Source organism: Sprattus sprattus, assembly GCF_963457725.1.
Source record: "Sprattus sprattus genome assembly, chromosome: 9".
Taxonomy (NCBI): Eukaryota; Metazoa; Chordata; class Actinopteri; order Clupeiformes; family Clupeidae; genus Sprattus; species Sprattus sprattus.
In genome coordinates this window covers 4,454,442-4,474,499 of record NC_137928.1, presented here as the reverse complement: position 1 = coordinate 4,474,499, position 20,058 = coordinate 4,454,442, and the positions used below count along the sequence as shown (strand labels likewise).

The 20,058-nt window shown below is 44.7% G+C and overlaps 1 protein-coding gene across 1 annotated transcript in view; it reads right to left on the bottom strand.

The window, feature by feature from the left end:
- Positions 1 to 277: 277 nt before the first annotated feature.
- brwd1 (bromodomain and WD repeat domain containing 1) overlaps positions 278 to 20,058 on the bottom strand; it is a 37,292-nt gene continuing 17,511 nt past the window's right edge. The window contains exons 20-43 of the mRNA XM_080844810.1: positions 19,841 to 19,931; positions 18,083 to 18,211; positions 16,647 to 16,708; positions 16,076 to 16,316; positions 15,828 to 15,944; positions 15,308 to 15,415; positions 14,404 to 14,528; positions 13,992 to 14,074; positions 13,087 to 13,198; positions 12,099 to 12,160; positions 11,725 to 11,880; positions 10,991 to 11,111; positions 10,318 to 10,443; positions 10,085 to 10,151; positions 9,340 to 9,390; positions 8,861 to 8,986; positions 8,143 to 8,295; positions 7,789 to 7,958; positions 6,967 to 7,163; positions 6,426 to 6,563; positions 5,579 to 5,677; positions 4,796 to 5,140; positions 3,720 to 3,866; positions 278 to 3,608 (exon numbers count right to left, since the gene is read on the bottom strand). Coding sequence (XP_080700936.1) covers positions 1,414 to 3,608; positions 3,720 to 3,866; positions 4,796 to 5,140; positions 5,579 to 5,677; positions 6,426 to 6,563; positions 6,967 to 7,163; positions 7,789 to 7,958; positions 8,143 to 8,295; positions 8,861 to 8,986; positions 9,340 to 9,390; positions 10,085 to 10,151; positions 10,318 to 10,443; positions 10,991 to 11,111; positions 11,725 to 11,880; positions 12,099 to 12,160; positions 13,087 to 13,198; positions 13,992 to 14,074; positions 14,404 to 14,528; positions 15,308 to 15,415; positions 15,828 to 15,944; positions 16,076 to 16,316; positions 16,647 to 16,708; positions 18,083 to 18,211; positions 19,841 to 19,931 — 5,221 coding nt within the window. The 3' untranslated portion in view covers positions 278 to 1,413. The remainder of the gene's footprint in view (positions 3,609 to 3,719; positions 3,867 to 4,795; positions 5,141 to 5,578; positions 5,678 to 6,425; positions 6,564 to 6,966; positions 7,164 to 7,788; positions 7,959 to 8,142; positions 8,296 to 8,860; positions 8,987 to 9,339; positions 9,391 to 10,084; positions 10,152 to 10,317; positions 10,444 to 10,990; positions 11,112 to 11,724; positions 11,881 to 12,098; positions 12,161 to 13,086; positions 13,199 to 13,991; positions 14,075 to 14,403; positions 14,529 to 15,307; positions 15,416 to 15,827; positions 15,945 to 16,075; positions 16,317 to 16,646; positions 16,709 to 18,082; positions 18,212 to 19,840; positions 19,932 to 20,058) is intronic.

The following is a 20,058-nucleotide window of genomic DNA, read 5'->3' as shown; positions in this document are numbered from 1 at the left end:
TAGTAAGTCACACAGACATGTGCATCAGCGATTAAACCTTATTTTATTAATCAGCTAAATTAAGCCCCTCACCCCTGAACCAAAAATGGCTGATCCTGCGAAATCCGTTGTGTTAAAGTGTTGGCTATAAAAAAAAGGGACATCAGCCAAAAGTGTCATTACATAAATGTGTTCATAACAGCCACACCGTGTGTGCGCACACACACACACACACACACACACACAGAGAGACAAACACAAACCTTTGAGTAACTCAAACGGCAATCAACGGTTGTGCCCAGTCAAAATCTGACAAGAAATTTAATACTGAAAGTACATAAACACAAAACACTAGTTCTTCTTCCCAATATGAGAAATCACTGCATTTTGCAATAAGTACTAATGATTTCTTGTACTTAGCAAATGGGTACCAACTCATCTGATTATGGCAAGACAATGTATTGAAATCCAATGAAGGGGAGAAATAATGCTCGACTGAAACAAAATTTAAATATGCCATACTTTTGCTACATAATGGAAAATAAAGGTTGCACATAGGTCATACGTCATTCGACAATCAAATGTCAACTAGCAGGAACAAAAACAAAATGGCAAGTAAATATACACAATAAAAAAAAATTAAAATAACAAAAAGAAAACAAACCAAAAAACAACAGGGGAGAAGTTAAGGACTCAAATTTGTACAGTTTGGCTCATCCAAATTATTCAAAAGCACAATAACAATGGGTAATGCGAGGGGTCTTTACAAAAGGAGTGTTGCGAACGGGTGACGTGTTTCTTTCAGTGAGTGTGCTTCAACCGCTAAAAATCGGAAATCATTTCATATAATGCTACTCTATACTCTTCAGTATTTAACAAAATACGGGACACAAAATTGCAAAGTTTGAGACTATGGTAAACGTAGTTGACCCCTGAGTTTCTACACTGCTAGAGCTAGAGTAGGACGCACCTCAACAGTCCAGTGTGCCTCATAGTGCAAGCCAGCAACAACGCTTGATTAGAGTGGAGGAGGTATATTAACATAGCACCCAAAGCGGCTCCCAGAATGTGTCTGTGTGTGTGTTTTTGTGTTTTTTTTCTTTATTTTTCCCCACTTTCGCTGGCCAAAAGAAAAATAACGAGTCACAGGTCACTGAAGCAGAATGGCACTGGTCTGCCCAAACAAAAAAAAAAACAGCAGTTCTATAAATCCTTTTTCTTTTTTTCATTTTTTTTTTTTTTTCATAGAAAATATAAATATCCCTGAATTAAAACAGATTCACAGTATTTGCGCTGTGTCGACTCCAGTGCTGCTACCATTTCTTTAGTCTTCTCAAGACAAGTCAAGTTGTCTTCAAGGTCTCCAGTTAGTGTTTTTATTTTTAACCTCATCCTTCTTCCTGGTCGCCTGAATGCTGGCTGGCTTTAACCTATTCATTCACTATCAATGTACGTCACAGTTCTCTTCCCACGGTTCCTGGTCTGGATTTTAGTGGCCCTTTTGGGTTTCCTGTACGAGTCGTCGTAATCACTGTCCGCATCAGTCTCGCGGCCTTTCCGGCTGGACCCCCTCTTGCTCTCTGGCTGCCGGCTCCTCATTAGTCGCTTAGGTCTGCTATGAGAGGCTGAGCTGGAGAAGCTTGCCTCGGAGCCCGACTCCTCCTCCTCTTCCTCCTCCTCATCTTCCTCCTCCTCCTCCTCACTCTCAGGACTGGAGCCACCATGTTTCCTTTTGAGTTTCTGCGACCGGTGGCCACCCCTTTGGTCATGTCGAGACCTGCTCCTCCTTCCCTTCTTCTCCTCCTCCTCCTCCTCCTCCTCTTCCTTCTCCTCCTCATCTTCGGAGTGCACCTTAGCTTTGGGCTCCCTCGTGGAACCTCTGGATGATGGCGACTTTGTCGTTTTCCTGGCGTGGCCATCTTGGCCATCCTTCTCGCTGTCGGAGTGGTCCCGTGGTTTTCGTTTCTTGCTGTGGCCGTCTCCCGAGTCAGAGGCCTTGTCACGTTTCCGTTTGGCCTGATGCTTCGTGTCATTGGTCAAGCCCTTCTCACTCCTCGAGTGACCACCTTCCAGGTCGTCCTCGGAGTCGTCAGCTACGTACTTCTTCTTAGGCTGAGCCCGCAGTCGCGGTTTTCGGGTGGACGAGATTTTCTCTTCCCTGTCAGACTCTTCGCTCTTGGCCCAGTCCTCTGAGGAGGCACTGTGCTTCTTCCTGTGGCTTTTTCTTCTTTCTTCGCCTTCAGAGGGGGACTCATCCGATCCCCTGCTGGGGTTTCCATGATGCCTGCTGGACTTGTGTCTTCTGGATCCATTTTTGCGTCGTGACGACTGCTCCTTACTAGTGCCATCGTCCTCCGTGTTGGTGCTCTGTTGGGTGTCCTCTTCTACCTCTTCCGAAGACTGTTCTCCTTCCTCCTCATCATCATCATCGTCGTCGTCGTCAGAGATTATTTTCTTCTTCGGCAATCCTCCTTTCCTAGGACCGTCGCTAAGGACTTCAGATTCCTCGTAAGGTGGTGAAGATGCAGCAGCAGCAGAAGGTTTCTTGGTGGCATGTGTGTCTGAGGCAGATGTTTGTTCTTGTTTTCCCGAGGTGGTTTTGCTCCTTCCACGTCGGTCTTGAGCATCTTGATGCTCCGTTTTCCGTTTGGCACGATGCCTTGAGTCATTGGTCAAGCCCTTGCCGTTCCTCGAGTGACCGCCGTCCTCGGAGCCAAAGTCTTCTTCCGAGTCGTCAGTGACGTACTTCTTCTTAGGCTGTGCCCTCAGTTGTGGTTTTCGGCTGGACGAGTGTTTCCCTTCCCCGTCTGACCACTCGTCCGAAGAGGCAACTCGCTTCTTCCTGTGGCTTTTCCTAGACTTCTCATCCTCATTGTCCTCCTCCTCCTCCTCCTCCACACTTTCAGAGGGGGACTCTTCCGCCCTCCTGCTGGAGTGACGCTGATTTCTCCTGGAATCGTGTCTCCTGGATCCGTTTCTGCTTTGTGACGGCTGCCCTTTACCGGTTGCATCTTCCTCTGTGGTGTTGCTCCGTTGGGTCTCTTCGTCTCCTTCTGACTGTTCTCCATCGTCTTCCTCTTCATCGTCAGATGGAATTACCTTTCTCTGCGTCTTGCCTTTCCTGGGAACGTGGCTAAGGTCCTCAGACCCTTGAGTGCGTGGGAAGGCGGCGGCTTGGGAAGGTTTCTTGGTGAAGTGTGTGTGTGAGGCAGACGTTGTTTGTTCTTGGCTTCTTGCGGTTGCTTTAGCCCCTCCCCTTGATATCTTCCGTCCATTCTGGTGAGGGTGCTTCTGGGATTTTGTATCTCCATCCTCCTCTTCGTCGTTATCCTCCTCCTCCTCCTCTTCCTCCTCCGAGGTTTTGGTGGCCTCTTGCTCGCCGGATTGAGGTTTATGTCGTCGGTTCCTGGAGAGCGACTCCTCTTCCTCGTTAGCCTCGCTAGTGTTAAAATGTCTTATTTTGCTAGCGGCAGCCGCTGCAGTCCTCCTGGTCAATTTACGTCGGACAATGAGTCCGTCCTCATCTTCATCCAAACCGTCTGCTGGACTAGCCTCTCCGTTAGAGTTCTCCTCATCCTCACTCTTGACCTGATGTCTACTACTGTGGCCATTCAGATGCGATTGGCGCTCTACACGGCAGGGGAAAAATAAAAGCATTGGTTGGCGCCTCAATAATGAAGTAATTCAAAATAGGAAGGATTGTATTCCCAAAACAGTCAATAAATTGCAGTAGTACTCACCGTGTCCACCCTTTGAAGCACTTTTCCTCGTTGGCCGGTGGCTCCCTCCTTTTCTCTGACCGTTCCGACACGATGAGGAGTCGTCGCTGTGGTTACTGCCTTGACTCTTCTCCGCTTCGCTCGCAGACTCCTCGTTCTCACTTTCGCCTGAAAGAGGACAGTGTCGAGAGTCTAAGTACAACATTCTGGTTTCTTGGCATTGACACAGTCGCAAGATGAACAGTGATATGTGCACAGAACTTGACCGCATGGGGGAATCATTTAACATTAATCATTTATAATAAACACCATCTCTGCATATTTAGAAGGGCGAAGTCCGCAGCACCTGAGGCTTATTTAATAACTTGGCAAAATGATTTAGCTAATCTGCTAATTTTGAACATCGGTGGTTCACCGTAATGCTGGGGTGTGTTCCATGAAACTTCTTAATGATTTTCTGTAGGTCAGACCTCTCTGTCTCCTGAAGATATTTCCTGCTAACATTCGGTTTCAGCACTATATTTGCTATTATAAAACAATTGGGTTCTATCGAGTTATTTAGCCGTTTCTGATTGGACGAGATCGGACTTTTCATAGCTTATAATAAATCACTCCGCGATAAAACATTCTATAGCGCGTTCATACATCTAAGCGATAACTGTTAATTCAAAGTTCTAATAATTCCAAACCAAGACGTTGACAATGAAACTAATTTTTGTTGCGGAGAAACAATGGCGTTTTTTTTATTTTTTATCAACAACCGTGTGTTGAAATGTTAATTGGTTGACTATAAAAATGTTTTATAAAAGAAATATAGTACTCATGCGAGTGGGGTAGGTAAGGGATGTTCCCACGGGTGTTGTTAACTGCGCCACTCGGCCTCCGGCCGAACACCAGCCGTGGGAATATCCCTTACCTACCCGACTCGCACTATATTGCTTGAATAACCCATAAGGCATTTTTTAAAACTATGGGGAAAGCCATGCAAGTCCACAGTATAATGGTAAATACGGCCTTATAACCGGGGCATCCAATGCTATTTTGATCTCATAAATGTATAAACAGAGGAAATCACCACGGTGATTAGAGCTACGTACTCTGTGAAGGCGTCTGGCCGTCAGACTCGGAGCTGCTGTGGAACACTGCGGTGCGCTTGCTGGAGCGAGTACCCTGGTTCCTGCTTGATCTCCTGTTTCCCTTATCTTCCTCCTCCTCCTCCTCGGAGGCATCAAGTAGTTTAAACCTACTGGCAGCTGCCCTAGCGGTCTTCCTCCTCTTGGGTCTGCGTGTGATCGACTCATCCTCCTCCTCCTCCTCGTCTTCCTCCTCGTCTTTGGTGAAGATGTCGGACTCCTGAGAAGTCTGGCGGTGGGTGTGTTTGTGGCGGCGCCGTCTCTCCAAACGCGAGGTTCTGCCGTCACCGTTCATCTGGGCGTGGCTCTCTGGGAGAAAAGATGAATGACTGGCTGTTAGGCAACAGTTGCCCCTAGTTACTAAACATCAGTACTAAAACAGACATAGGCAAGGCAGCCATGATTTATTTGCAGACTAAGGATGATTTAAGTCTGCATATTTAGAAATCATCAAAATCCTAATAGGTCACCTATTTTCACAATTACTTGTATTTCAAAATTGCACAACCAACGCATATTATTGATGTCAAGTTAGTTGGGACCTTCATGGTACAGTTATTTCTAGAGTAACTATAGTTGTGAGGCAAATCAAAATCAAACTTTGTTTGTATGGCGCATTTCATAAACGGAGTTAACAACATGCGCCTCACAGTAGGCCTCCCAGACAAGCTAAACTAAAGATGGCGCTTTACTTTTTTTAAAATCTAAAGCTCGTCTTTCTGCAGTCTCCTTGTTTTATGTGCTCACCTGTCCTCTTCCTGTCTGCGACCCCAGCCTGTTTCCTGCCCAGCCTTCTGGGGTAGCTCCTTACAGACGAGCCCTCGTTCTCACTCTCACTCTCCGCCACTGAACAGCAAAACAAGATTTCATAGTTTAGCTCCTTACAGCCGAGCCCTCGTTCTCACTCTCACTCTCCGCCACTAAAACAGCAAAACAAGATCTCATAGTTTAACTCCTTACAGACGAGCCCTCGTTCTCACTCTCACTCTCCGCCACTGAACAGCGGAACAAGATCTCATAGTTTAGCTCCTTACAGACGGGCCCTCGTTCTCACTCTCCGCCACTGAACAGCAAAACAAGATTTCATAGTTTAGCTCCTTACAGACGGGCCCTCATTCTCACTCTCACTCTCCGCCACTGAACAGCAGAACAAGATTTCATAGTTTAGCTCCTTTGTGCTGTGGAGTTTCTCTACTCAACATCTGTAAGTGATGCGTTCTGTTTGGAATACTGCTGCTAGCTTGCAAGTCAAACAACATGACTTGTATTTGTTCTTTGTAACTTCAGAGGCATTCCTTGTCTGTGCTGATTTAGATTGCACCACTAGCTGTATTTGTCATTCCAGAGGTGTCTTGTTGGTGGCGATAGGGGCGACAGTGGTACAGGAGGTAGAGAAGTCGTTTAGTAATCAAAAGGTTGCTGGTTCAAATACCTGCGAAGCGTCCCTGAGCAAGACACTGAACCCCTAATTGCTCCTGATGTGCAGTGTGCCATCAGTGTACAAATGTTAAATGTGTAAACATCTTTGTAAGTCGCTTTGGATAAAAGCGTCTGCTAAATGACGAAATGTAAATGATTAAGACAATGATTTTACCCTTTCTTCTGTGGTGGCCCGCTTGGCTCCGAGTGGCTCGGCCGGACCGCCGCGTGTCTCTCCTGAGGTGCTGTCGCGACGAACCCCGGGATCGGCCCTCCGACTCGCTCAAACTCACTTCGATCTCGCTGTCGGAGTCTGAAAAAACACAACGACAGATAGGACGACACACGTAAAGATGATGCCGGTGTCTATTAGCAACCCAGAACGCAAAAGGTATCTACTAGTCAGGTGTTAAAACACAGTCACATGAATTGGAGTGAGTAGAGCATCCATCATCAAGAGTGTTCACCAGTTAGACCCCAGTTTACATTGTTCAACTGAAGCACCATTGTTCCTTTTAGTAAAGGCTTTTGCCAGGAAAGATAGGTCTTTCTTTTTAAGGTAAGGATAGAACCGGTACACAAGCTGCTACCAACTCACAGACCTTTGATTTACTGGAGGCAGAGTCTCTATTTCAAATCAATCGAAAAAAATAAAAATTAAAATATTTGGTCCACACTTTGCCCAGGTTCTTTCCTTGGGCAAAGGAGAAACCTACCCGGAGTGGAGGATGCTGCTTTGGACCCGGAGGAGTCCTCCTCATCCTCGTCGAAGGAGGACAGGTGGGTGTGGGACTTGCGTCCTCTGCGTGTCCTTGTGCTGCTCCTCTCCGCTGCAGACTCTTTGGCTGAGGTAGATTTGGTTGAAGATGTCTCCACCTTTTCCTGAGCTTTCACAGCAGCCCTTCTCTGGTTGCTGCAGCAGACAAGGGACACACAGTTTGACTTGTGTGAAAAACAGATGTGCCAAATGTACGTGTGTGTTGCCTGAAAGCGATTTGCACTTTAGTTAGACAGTGCATTTCCACAAACACATCTTATCCACAAGGGGGCACCAGTTTGCTTTTTTGGTTGCCTGTTGGGCTAGGTATAGTACACCCTGAAGCAAGGCTGATGGGCGACTATTCCGCATGGATTGGCAGATCGTTGCAAAGACTACCTGTAGCTAAACTTTGGACCCTTTGTTTGAAAGTTGCTCAGCGTGCATTTGAAGGCAAATCCAATTTAGAACATTCTAGATTCTACACAGCATTCTAGAAGACTGCCTTTGTCTTACACGCCATGGTGTCTGGGCTTGAGCAAGTCTACATGAAGGATAACGGCACTTTACAGATCAAAATGACAACAACAGAACCCCTTATCAGTGTTATATTATTTTTTTCTTTTTAAAATTTGTATTATTTATTTTTTATGTTTATGTATATACTTGAACCCTATTCCTACTACCTTGCTGCTTTGACAATTGAATTTCTCACGGGATTAATGAAAGTTTATCTATCTATCTAGACTCAGTTCCCTCCTCGCCAGACAGTGGAACCTACCTGGTGGATCCGTGGCCTGGTGCCGGAGCTTCCTGGGACATCTGTCTCTTGCGGAACCTCTGGCTACGGCGCAGCTTCTCGCTGCTCTTCATCGCAGACTTGTAATCTGATATGATGGTTCTGATGCGCTCCTCGAAGAACGCAGACAGACGCAGGGTCATGCTGTAGATCTGGGATCAGAGAGAGAGGGGGAGGAAGAGGATTGAGTTGAAATAAGAAATATTTCCATTCTTTAATTATTGTATCATTATCTGTAGCCTGAAATGCTATTCTTCATCATCAATACTTAATTGACGCCATATTATCTACAAATGTTTGAAAAAAAAAAATGAATCGAGGCATTTGGAAACAAACCTTTGAGCGTTTGTTTGGCGTGTAGGCTTTCGCATTGACAAAGATCAGCCGAATGTCTTTACAAAGCTCGACAGGATTCTCGTATCGGTCCTTCTGGAGGGTGGTCTGTATAGTCCCGAAATCCATAGGCATGTCGATGATGTCCAAATAATCCTGAAAGGAATCAAAGTCTTATGGTCAGGAGTCCCACAGTTTCACTGTCTGAAATCAAGGCTGATCTTGCGAGCCAGTGGAGGGCCCACAAATCTAAGAAGCTTAAAACTTGCAGATTTAGCAGAGACTCCTTAAAATAACTGACGTCTCACTCAAAAGAAACAAAAAGGACTTCCAAAGTTAGGACTAAGAGTAATTCGCAATGTCCCTTTAGGTTAGTGGTAAGATAAAATGCTTAGTTCATACAGGCCCAGACCGAACCATTCAATCCACATCAAGAATTTAAGGAATTTAAACCCTAAACTCAAATATACAAATCCTACTCAGACGACATTAAACACACATCATGGCCACTGCAATGTCATGCGTTAGATAACAATAACATGCATTAAAACAATAAAAACCTAATTGATTGGCTACTCTAACACATACACCTCTGGCCAGGTCATCTCCCCTGGCATGGCAGGGTCTCTAGAGTGTGTGTGTGTGTGTGTGTGTGTGTGTGTGTGTCTGCAGCTCCTCTGGAGCATGGCAGGGTCTCTAGGGGAGTCGCCGAGGTTCTTACATGGTATTCGTCCTGGTCCACAGGCCGACGGAAAGGCTCCGAGTCCTCGCACTCGAATATGTAGTTAACCAGACGTCGACACTGCTCCTTCCAAGCCTCGGGGTCAGGCGCAGGCTTCGGTGTCGCCTACAGAAACACACACACACACACACACACACACACACACACACACACACACACACACACAGAAACAAACACACACACACACACACACAGACACACATACAGAAACAAACACACACACACACACACACACACAGACACACACACACAGACACAGAGGCACACAGACAGACACAGACGCAGACACAGACACACAGACACACAGACACACACACACACACACACACACACACACACACACACGACACAGACACACACACACACAAAAATCAGAGCAAGTTAGAGGGCACTAGGTGATTAGTTTGGAAAGAGGCACTCTTCCAATACTGCATGAACTGTACAAAATGTGAAAGTACCTGACGTAAACTCTGTCCAGAGGATGTTCCAGGCACCTCGGTGTCCAGGTCCTGCAGACAGACAGACAATTAAACAGACCAGTTAGATTAACTCATTTATCTGACATTTATATCCAAAGCCACAAACTGGATTAACTTCTCCCTCAACTACCAGAAGTAAAAAGTCATTATATGTTCAGTGACTGAGTCCTGAGCTGAGAAATTACATTCAAGAAAAATTTTGCAATATTTAAAGTACGTTCTGTGTCAAACCATCATTTAATTCGGGAACCCTAACAAAAAAAAAACATAACAGAGGAGAGTTTTTACGCAACACAGAACTGATTTAGGATGGCTGAATATGAAGCCATAAAACAAGTCTAGTTATACATTCTACAGAGAAGGATTTCACTTCCATGTGGTTCTTTCAGTTGATTGGCTGAAATTACAGTACCAGTCAAAAGTTTGAACACACCTTCTCATTTTTTGAGAAGTTTTTTTTCTTTACTTTTATTATTTTCTACATGGTTTATAACACTTTTTTTGTTTAGAACATCATTCCATATGTGCTTTTCGTAGTTTAAAGTGTCTTCAGTATCAATTGACAGTGTAGAAAATAATTTAAGGTGTGTCCAAACTTTTGACTGGTACTGTAGACGTTTTGTGAAAAGCACTTTAAAGAAGTGGGGTGACCGTCAAGGCTAAAACTCCACTGGGGAAAAGGCAGAAACGCATGAGAGAATAAAATGAGTTCCTGATCAGTCACCTCGTCAGAGTACTCCATGTTCTCCAGTGCATTGTAGATCTCCATGATGTCAGTGGACTCCGGTTTACTGAGAGGGGAATAATAACATAGAACATGTGTTTTATAAACCAATACTGAGCTGTCTGACCACATTAGGTGGGAGAGACTAGGGTATTCAAAAAATAAAAAAAAATAAAATAGCCAAAACTGAAAGAATCTTAAACACTAGGCAGAAAAACAACCTGATGTTTTACCTGATGAATTTGAGGAGGGAGTCGGTGATGAGTTTGGCAGACTCCGCGATTTTGCTGCGAGGCTCATTGAAGGTCTTGGCATTGAGGAAGATGTGTCGGGCATCCCAGGCCAACGCAGGAAGTCGCCTGCAGACACAGACACACACACACACACACACACACACAAAATTGTAAATCTGGACAGCACGGCAAACATTGGTCAGAGGATATACATTTTACATTTACATTTTAGTCATTTAACAGACGCCTTTATCCAAAGCGACTTACAAGGATATAAAACACTTCCATCCTCAAAATCACATCAAAATTTGAACCGCTCTGAGCCCCAGCGGCAGACTAAATACAAATGAACTCGGCGTGGGGATTACAACTATCTGCACTCAGATTTCATCTGTTGAAAATGAGGAGGATTTTCCCACTGAATTTGTATTTATTTTAAAGAAACAAATGTTTTGTCTTTCTTTTTCTTTTGTGTCATATGTGTTTTTCTTTTGTGTTATATGTTAGGATATATTTTATGAGGAGTTTTCCATTTGCTGTGTATGAAATGGATGTTAATGTTACAGTAACTCTTCTCTTTTGATTGTCTTGTGATGACTGTCTGGGATCAATAAACAACAAGTTCAAAAAAAAAAAGAAAATGAGGAGGAAAACAAACAGGCTGGAGTCAGACCTGTAGAAGCGATGAGTCAGCCTCATGCGAATGGTGCCCAGGTCCGTGGGGTAGGCGATGACCGTGCAGTAGGTGGGGTACTGACCAATGTCCACCGGACCGGAGAATGGGCTGGTGATGTCTGAAAAAATATATAATACGTTTTCTAGTAAATTGTTAGCTTTGAATCAGTTCATAGGGATGATCAGTACATAGTTTAACAATGGAGTAAACATTTTGGGTTGTGTAAACTCATAGACAAAAAAAAACAAGAATTGACTAGTCCACACACACACACACACACACACACACACACACACACACACACACACACACACACACACACACACAAAGGCTTTACTACTCTATCCACACACACTCCAAATTCAGTCATTTGATATTTCAAGTGCATCAGGCTGAGGAGTGGAATGACCAATCGTGCTTAAATTGGTCAGACTACCAATAGCGCTTAAGTTGGTCAGACTACCAATTGTGCTTAAGTTGGTCAGACTACCAATAGCGCTTAAATTGGTCAGACTACCAATAGCGCTTAAGTTGGTCAGACTACCAATTGTGCTTAAGTTGGTCAGACTACCAATAGCGTTTAAATTGGTCAGACTACCAATAGCGCTTAAATTGGTCAGACTACCAATTGCGCTTAAATTGGTCAGACTACCAATTGTGCTTAAGTTGGTCAGACTAGCGTGGTCCAAGTCCGACTGCCATGTGGATGGCATGGATGGCGAGGCACGTACCCACAGTGATGAGCTGGTCAATGGCAGCGATGATGCGCTCACACTCCTGGTCCCGTGAGCGCTCCCCCCACTCTCCTGTCTGGGGCTTGTAGAGGACTTCAGTCATCTCCTCTCCAGTCACAGGCACCCCACCCCCAACAGACTCCGGCTGCTCGGCTGCTCACACACACACAGGCACAGACGCAGAGGCAGAGGCAGAGGCAGAGGCAGAGACAGAGACAGAGACAGAGACAGAGACAGACATGAGTGAACGTTATTTGCTGAAACCGAGATTGAAACCACGAGTCAAATGTCGACGGTCTCGTTTCTCGGTTCCGGAAGACATCGTTTGCAACAAACAAATAAATACATTCTACTGAAGGTGTTGTAAGTACCATTCTCTGGAATGGCTTCCATGTCCCACGGACTCAGCTTCTCAATCTCCCCGTTGTCCCACCTGGAGTGGGGAAGACAGAGGAGCACGGGACAGGGTTAAGGCGGCTGCTTGGTTCTGCGTTGGTGTCGCATTGTTGCACAAAATTTACTCAGAGCAATTCATGTTCCCTTAATGGTTGCGGGCGTTGCCAAGCAATTCTAGAAAAAGGGGCCGACGCACACAAGACATGAAAAGATGTGCAAGGGCCGCGCAAGGGGCTTGCGTGGCCTCTTGTGCTTGTGCTTACGCTTACATCTCTGACCATAAATCAGCCTTAACTTTTAGCGAGCACAGCCACCGGGACTCGAGAAAGAGCAGACTACACAAACGGGACTACAGTCATCACGACTCAGGGTAGGAAATCAGCCCCTGCTTCTACAGGATTACACAACTGGTCTCAGAGCAGTCCTTAGTGGAGAGGTGCTCACGCCCTCATCGAGTACAGCGACCGGGACTTGAGAGAGCAGACCAAACAACTGGGCCTATACTCGTATAGACACACATACTCCCAACGCACCACTATACAGTTTTTGCTTCTGCGGGAGTACACAACTGGTCTCAGAGCAGTCCTAAGTGGAGAGACGCACACGCCCTCACTTAACTTTGAAGCGCTAACAGTAGAAACACATACTGTGACAAATCTTCAGTGCAAATACAAATAAAACACAAGCAGACCACACATCTGGTCGTAGAGAAGCTCAGACTGTAATGGGAGGGTTTTCATTTTTATTTAATTTCGTAGACACTTTTGGCAGACACTTTTGTCCAAAGCGACTTACAAGGATGTATACACATTTTACACTGATGGCACACTGCACATCAGGAGCAATTAGGGGTTCAGTGTCTTGCTCAAGGACGCTTCGACAGGGAATCGAACTAGCAACCTTCTGATATCTAAACGACTTCTCTACCTCCTGTACCACTTGTCGTTTTTTTTCCCCACTCACTTGACTTTGAAGCACTGGAAGTGGCTGTCGGGATACTCGTGCTGGTAGGGCTCCTGACACACTATGGTCCCAAACCACCAGCAGTCATCGATGACGGAGCGGAACCGGTCATCTGGCAGAGAGAGAGAGAGAGAGAGAGAGAGAGAGAGAGAGAGAGAGAGAGAGAGAGAGAGAGAGAGAGAGAGAGAGAGAGAGAGAGAGAGAGAGAGAGAGAGAGAGAGAGAGAGAGAGAGAGAGAGAGAGAGAGAGAAAGAAAGAGAGAGAGAGAGAGAGAGAGTCAGAGAGAAAGAAAGAAAGACAGAAAGAAAGAGAGAGAGAGAGAGTCAGAGAGAAAGAAAGAAAGAAAGAGAAAAAGAAAGAAAGAAAGAAAGAAAGAAAGAGAGAGAGACAAACATGCTTTTTTTTCTGGCAGTCAAAGGACACATAGTGGCTGATGGGGAGCATGGGGAGATGGTCTACTCAGGCGGATGGGGAGCATGGGGAGATGGTCTACTCAGGCGGATGGGGAGCATGGGGAGATGGTCTACTCAGGCGGATGGGGAGCATGGGGAGATGGTCTACTCAGGCGGATGGGGAGCATGGGGAGATGGTCTACTCAGGCGGATGGGGAGCATGGGGAGATGGTCTACTCAGGCGGATGGGGAGCATGGGGAGATGGTCTACTCAGGCTGATGGGGAGCATGGGGAGATGGTCTACTCAGGCGGATGGGGAGCATGGGGAGATGGTCTACTCAGGCGGATGGGGAGCATGGGGAGATGGTCTACTCAGGCGGATGGGGAGCATGGGGAGATGGTCTACTCAGGCGGATGGGGAGCATGGGGAGATGGTCTACTCAGGCGGATGGGGAGCATGGGGAGATGGTCTACTCAGGCTGATGGGGAGCATGGGGAGATGGTCTACTCACTCGGCTGCCATATTCGATTCCGGGCTTCGTCATAGCACTGCCGCAGAACCAGGAAGTCAATCACATCTGGCATGTCATGATACCTGCAGAGGAGAGGCAGAGAGGAGAGGCAGATATGGCATCACAGGTCTGCATTTCAAAAATAAACTACCCAGCTAAAGGTGCTCCACACACACCTTTGTTGCTGCCATGCACACACACAAACGTTAGCTATCTTAAGCATTCTTATCACAAAGACTTTTCAATATTTTGAAAATCACATAATTGCTGTCCATTTCTCAACAACAACACACGCAAAATGTTGTTTCTGAGGAGACTCAATCCAAGCACTAACTGCTGGGGGTGGTCTACGAACTGTATAAATGTATAGTACAAATGAAACAAACATAAAATAAATATCTAATAAACTCACTTGATGGGGAAGGTCTTATCTGTCAGCTTGCCAGTGCCGTGGTCAATCAGGGTGAGCTTCAGACAGCAGAGGGTGGGTGGACACACCTCGTATTTGATCCCTGTGATCTTCACAAACTCTTGGTCCTGCAGCATCACACACATATACACACACACACACAATGTTAGTTTAATTTTTGGTTGTCTAACAGACGCAGGATGTAAGTTGGGTCAACAGAATATAATTAAAAGTGGTAAATGCAACCGGGCACACACAGACACAAAACCTTGCTTTTAAAGCTTTAACAGGACTTCTACCAGAATTTTTATGACTTGAGACAAAGTTAAGTTTAAGCATGAGTTCGCAAACGGTTTGAAAACGTACATACTTTAACATATACGTTATAATAACATTAAACATTTTGTTAAAACTGTATGGGCCTAAACCTTTCAACATTTACTGAAATACTTTAAGGACAAACAAACAAACAAACAAACATTAAACATCTCAGAAACACAGTGTGCAAGAAAGAAGGGAGGGAGGGAAACGACCCAAAACAGAGAACAGAGCAGAGCCAGCAAGAGAGAATAAGTCCATGTGCAGACTGAATGATGAGGAGGAGAGACTAGACAGACGCTGGCCGCAGCTCTGTCAAGTACACATCTAAGATCTGGGAACAGCCCTTCCTTCCTTTCTTGTATATTTATATGTATTTATATGTCATTTATTGATCTTCTATGTGGGCCTTGCAATACAGTTTAATATACAATTCCATGTAATAAGTCCATGTGCAGACTGAATGATGAGGAGAGACTAGGGGGAATGAAATATATAAATAATAATAATATATATATATATATATTAATACATATATTATTAATATATATTTAATATATAATTCTAGGAGGAAAAACAAGATGCCAACCCTCAGCTCCATCTTCTTCCAGGGCTGCTTGTCCGGGTTGATGGGGTACACATTGTTCCTGCCGACGGCCTCCACGTAGGCCTCGTGGCCCTGACGGAAATAGATCACCTGCAGGGGGGGCAAGAGAGCAGCGAGGAGAGAGAGGAGAGGAAAGGGAGTCAGGAGAAGAAGACAGGAGAGGAGAGGAGAGGAGAGGGAGCCAGGAGAAGAAGACAGGTTTTTAGTTCAACACAGGACACTGGTTAAAGGAAAACGTTGAATTATTTGTGCGAGTAGTTGGAGGGCCCCACACAATAACCTCAATATATCTCTGAATGTCAGATGCGTATCTCCATTCTTAAAGGTCACACCTTACTTTGGCATGATCTATGAAGATAGGGCAGTGTGAGACCAATTCAGACCAATTCATTCTCTTATGAAAGTTAACCATAGTCCACAGTCGCCAACAACACAGTTGACCAGTCGCCAACAACCAAAAACTAGCCCACACACACACACACACACACACGCCAGCCCTCACCTCATCGCCCATTTGCGGGACGAAAGGAGACTTCCTGGGAATGACGTCAGTGATCCACACGGAGGGCCGGAACTCCGTGGAGACTTCCCTGAGGATGGACGGCCGAGCTTTGGGAGGCTGGTTTTGCCAAATGGTTGGAAAGAACGCAAATTGAATTAAAAAAAATTATCTTTTTCAAATCAATTCCTACACACCACGATTCAATTTGATTTAAATAAACCCCCGTCGACCTGATCCATCTCACACACCTTGGGCGTCTTGCTCTTGGACTTCTTCTGCTTGTGAGGCTGAGACGACGTCTGTTCCTCTTCATCGCGTGTGGTCGTTGGTTCTTCCTCCTCTGCGTCCTCCGCGTCCTCCTCTTCCTCATCTGCGTCCTCCTCCGAGCTGCTGAGCTGACGCCTCGCTCGTCGCCGTGACGACAGCGGGCTGCGGGGCTGTTTGATGCCGGCGTCAGCCATCCAATCAGAGTACTCGGCTGACGAGTTGCTACGAGGAAGAAGACGGAAATGACATGACTGGCCTGAATGACATCAGAGAGTGTTTCTTCCTATGTATTAAGTAAAGCACTTAACCCTATGCAGCACATATGTGAGTGTGAGTGTGAGTATGAGTGTGTGTGTGTGAGTGAGTGTGAGTGAGTGTGTGTGTGTGTGTGTGTGTGTGTGAGTGTGTGTGCGTGGGGTGTGTGTGTGTGTCTAAGAGGGATGTGTGTTGTGTGCATATATGTGAATCAGAGAGTGTTTTAAGTAAAGCATCACGTTATTTGACATGAGGTCTACTTCTATTTGAGTAGAGTAAAGAAGACTGAGGCGGTACCTCGAGCTGTCACTCTTCCACTCCTCTTCGTCATTGGACGAGTCAATCTCCATTTCATGTTCCTAGAAAATAAAAGGTCATAGAACTGCTTAGCTTCTGTGGCTGAAAACCATCATCTAATGGGCAAAAAAAGAATCGTTTCAATTTGCTGCCCTAGATTAGACATTTCAACAGCTGCTGAGGAAACTAATGAGGGTTTTTGTCTGATTTGAACACAGCACATTTGCTAAAAGAAGTCCATCTGCTTGATGATCACATTCAAATTGAATAGACGTTCATGCCGCGTTTCCCAAAGACGATGTGTAATGACCATCTTCTGTTGCACTCAAACCATCTGTTCAAAATGATAGTCTCCATCATTTAACAGAGGTCACAGCACAACAGATCTTTTTTTTGGGGGGGGGGGGGTGCAGCTTTGAGATGCCAGCAGACGAGGGCAGGTGAACCTGAGGTTTGTAAAAGACCATAAGGATTGAACCAAAGCCGACTGGAGGGTCTCCTAGTTCGTCTTCTCTGATGAGTCCAATTTCACAGTAGGTGCAAGACTCTGTGGCTTGTAGGCCTCTCCAGGTCTCCGTCTAACCATCAGACGACCATGTGTTGGGCAAAGCTGAAAATTGGACTCATCAGAGAAGACGGACTAGGAGACCCTCCAGTCCGCTTTGGTTCAATCCTTATGGTCTTTTACAAACCTCAGCCAGGCAAAGTACAACGTTGTCCCGGAAGAAAAACTTGCTTCCTTTTGCTCTGACAATGTTCCCCAACTCTGAGAAGTGTTTTTTTCCAGCAGGGCAATGCTCCATGCCACACAGCCAGGCCAGTAAAGGTGTGGATGGAGTATCACCAGATCAGGACCCTGTCATGGCCAGCCCAATTTCGAGACCTGAATCCCATAAAAAAAACTCTGAAATGTGATCAAGAGGAAGATGGATGGTCACAAGCCATGAAAAGAAGCCGAGCTGCTTGAATTCTTGCGCCAGGAGTAGCATAGTGTCACCCAACGGCAATGTGAAAGACTGGTGGAGAGCATGCCAAGACACATGAAAGTTGTGATTTTAAAATCAAGGTTATTCCACCAAATATTGATTTCTGAACTCTTCCTAAGTTAAAGCATTAGTATTGTGTAGTTTAAAAATGAATATGAGCTTGTTTTCTTTGCATTATTCGAGATCTGAAGACACTGCATCTTTTTTGCTATTTTGACCAATTGTCATTTTTCTGCAAATAAATTATCTAAATGACAATATTTTTATTTGAAATTTGGTAGGAATGTTGCCAGTAGGTTATAGATTAAAACTAAAATGTACATTTTACTTTAATACATACCAATAAATAGTAAAACCAGAGAAACTGATAATTTTGAAGTGGTCTCTTAATCTTTTCCGCGGCTGTATATAGTGTATCTACTCCTGCCTCTGGTCTGAGGTCATCCGTACCTCGGAGCTGGCCGTCTCCTCCCCCTCCTCGCAGGAGAACTCGATGAGCTCCTCGGCGAGGCTGTTCCTCCGCTTGGGTTTGCGTGACACACTGCGCTTCGGGCAGGGCACCTCATCGTCCGAGTCATCCTGAGGAGAGAGAGAGAGAGAGAGGCGGCAAAGACCCGTCACTTCACGTGTACCCAGCGATACACCACCACGCAACACAGTAAGGCATTATGGGTCTTCAAATGACTACGGGGACTATCAAGGTCTCTCAGCCTGGAAAATGGCCACCCACACACACACACACACACACTGTGCAGGAAGATGAATGAACCCAGTTTTTAAACATGTTTAAATTCATTATGCTGGCATGCATATTTAATTAACTTATTCAAACCCATTCCACTACAATATGCAGTTATAATGATTCAAAGTTACACTTAGTGTGTCTTGCCAGTGTAATCTATAATTTAACTTTTTATTCCACATTCCTTTGATGACGATAGCCAAGTACGGTTAAAGTGTAAGAGCCCACTAAACTGTTTTTTTATTTTTCAACTGTAAACTAAATAATATGACTGAATTATGGTGGAACACATCAAAGTTGGTGTGAACACTGACAAAATTGGGTTGAGAATGGCCCAACACGCCATCTACTGTTTAAAATGATCCTAAACCTTGCAAGGCCATCTTCTGTTTAAAATCCTCCTGAACCTTGCAAGGCCAATGCTTCTTAGCATCTCTCATGTATGCAGTGGGTGGAGTTGGGCTCAAAGTTGGGGTGTTCATTCCACTGCAACCACCATAATTATAAGGGAATTAAAAGTTAACTTTAGGATGATGGTAATACATAATACATGTACACAAGCAATTGGGTCTTGTGATGCAGCCAGGTTCAATAACATATTAGTTTGATCAAATTTAACAGCGACTGTGCAGTCTTCACATCTATGAATTAACACATAGCTTTAATATATCTCTGCTACTTAGCTAAATGCTACTAGACCGCTTGCTATCACTACCTGCATTCAGCCAAATACAATTCCCAGATCCTTCAATAGGCTTTATATGCATTTCCCACAGAGGGGCCTATAGAATCATTTATGTGCATACCACCTAAAGCCCTGGTTTCTGTTTTTATTTATTTTCTGTATTGCTTTTAGAATGCACTGTTTTAATTGCTATTTTTGCACTCCTATTACCTTGCATTATGTGCTATAAAAATAAAATCCATTATTATTTTTACCTTCTGATGGATAGTCACAATTGGTATTATATGAGCCAGTTGGTGTTATGCTATATTTTAGTTTTTATAGGACAGTACCTGACTGTTCCGTAGGGCTTATAGAAGGGCAGAATGGTTTTGATGTGAAATTAAATTTTTATAGAAGTTGAATTTACAGGGCAGTAGGCTATAAAATATTTAGTATTTAGGCATAGGCCTACTGCTGGGGTAATCTTCAAAAAAGAATTCAGATTTTTATAACACGTGTGTATTTTGCCTTTGACTTTAAATTTCACCGCCGTTTAAAAAGAATGAGTTAATGTATTGTATTTATGAATTGAAAATAAATAATAAAAAACATGATAGACAAGATGCATCATGATTAATAGAGAATCGTTTCATATTTGAATCGTTCCCCTTTGAATCCTAATCTAATTGAAAGGCCATTTAAAGTCAAACCTTTACGTAGCAGTACCCAAATCCGTAACGATTACAATTGAAGTTCTAACTTTTAAAAGCATGACAGTTTGAGGGGCTGTGGGTCGTACCCTGAAGGTGCTGTGAATGACCCTGCGCCTCTTAAGGTTGTAGAGCGTGAGCTCCTCCTCTCCTTTGGCTATCCTGAAGCTCTCCTGGTCCCTGTGGGAAAAGAAAAGACCAAGAAAGCCGTTTCACCTCAACCATGCTTTGCCAGATGCATCACACAAACAGGGAGTTTAAACTGGAACAGTCTGTCTTGGTTTTAACGGTCATCATGTTAGGATCG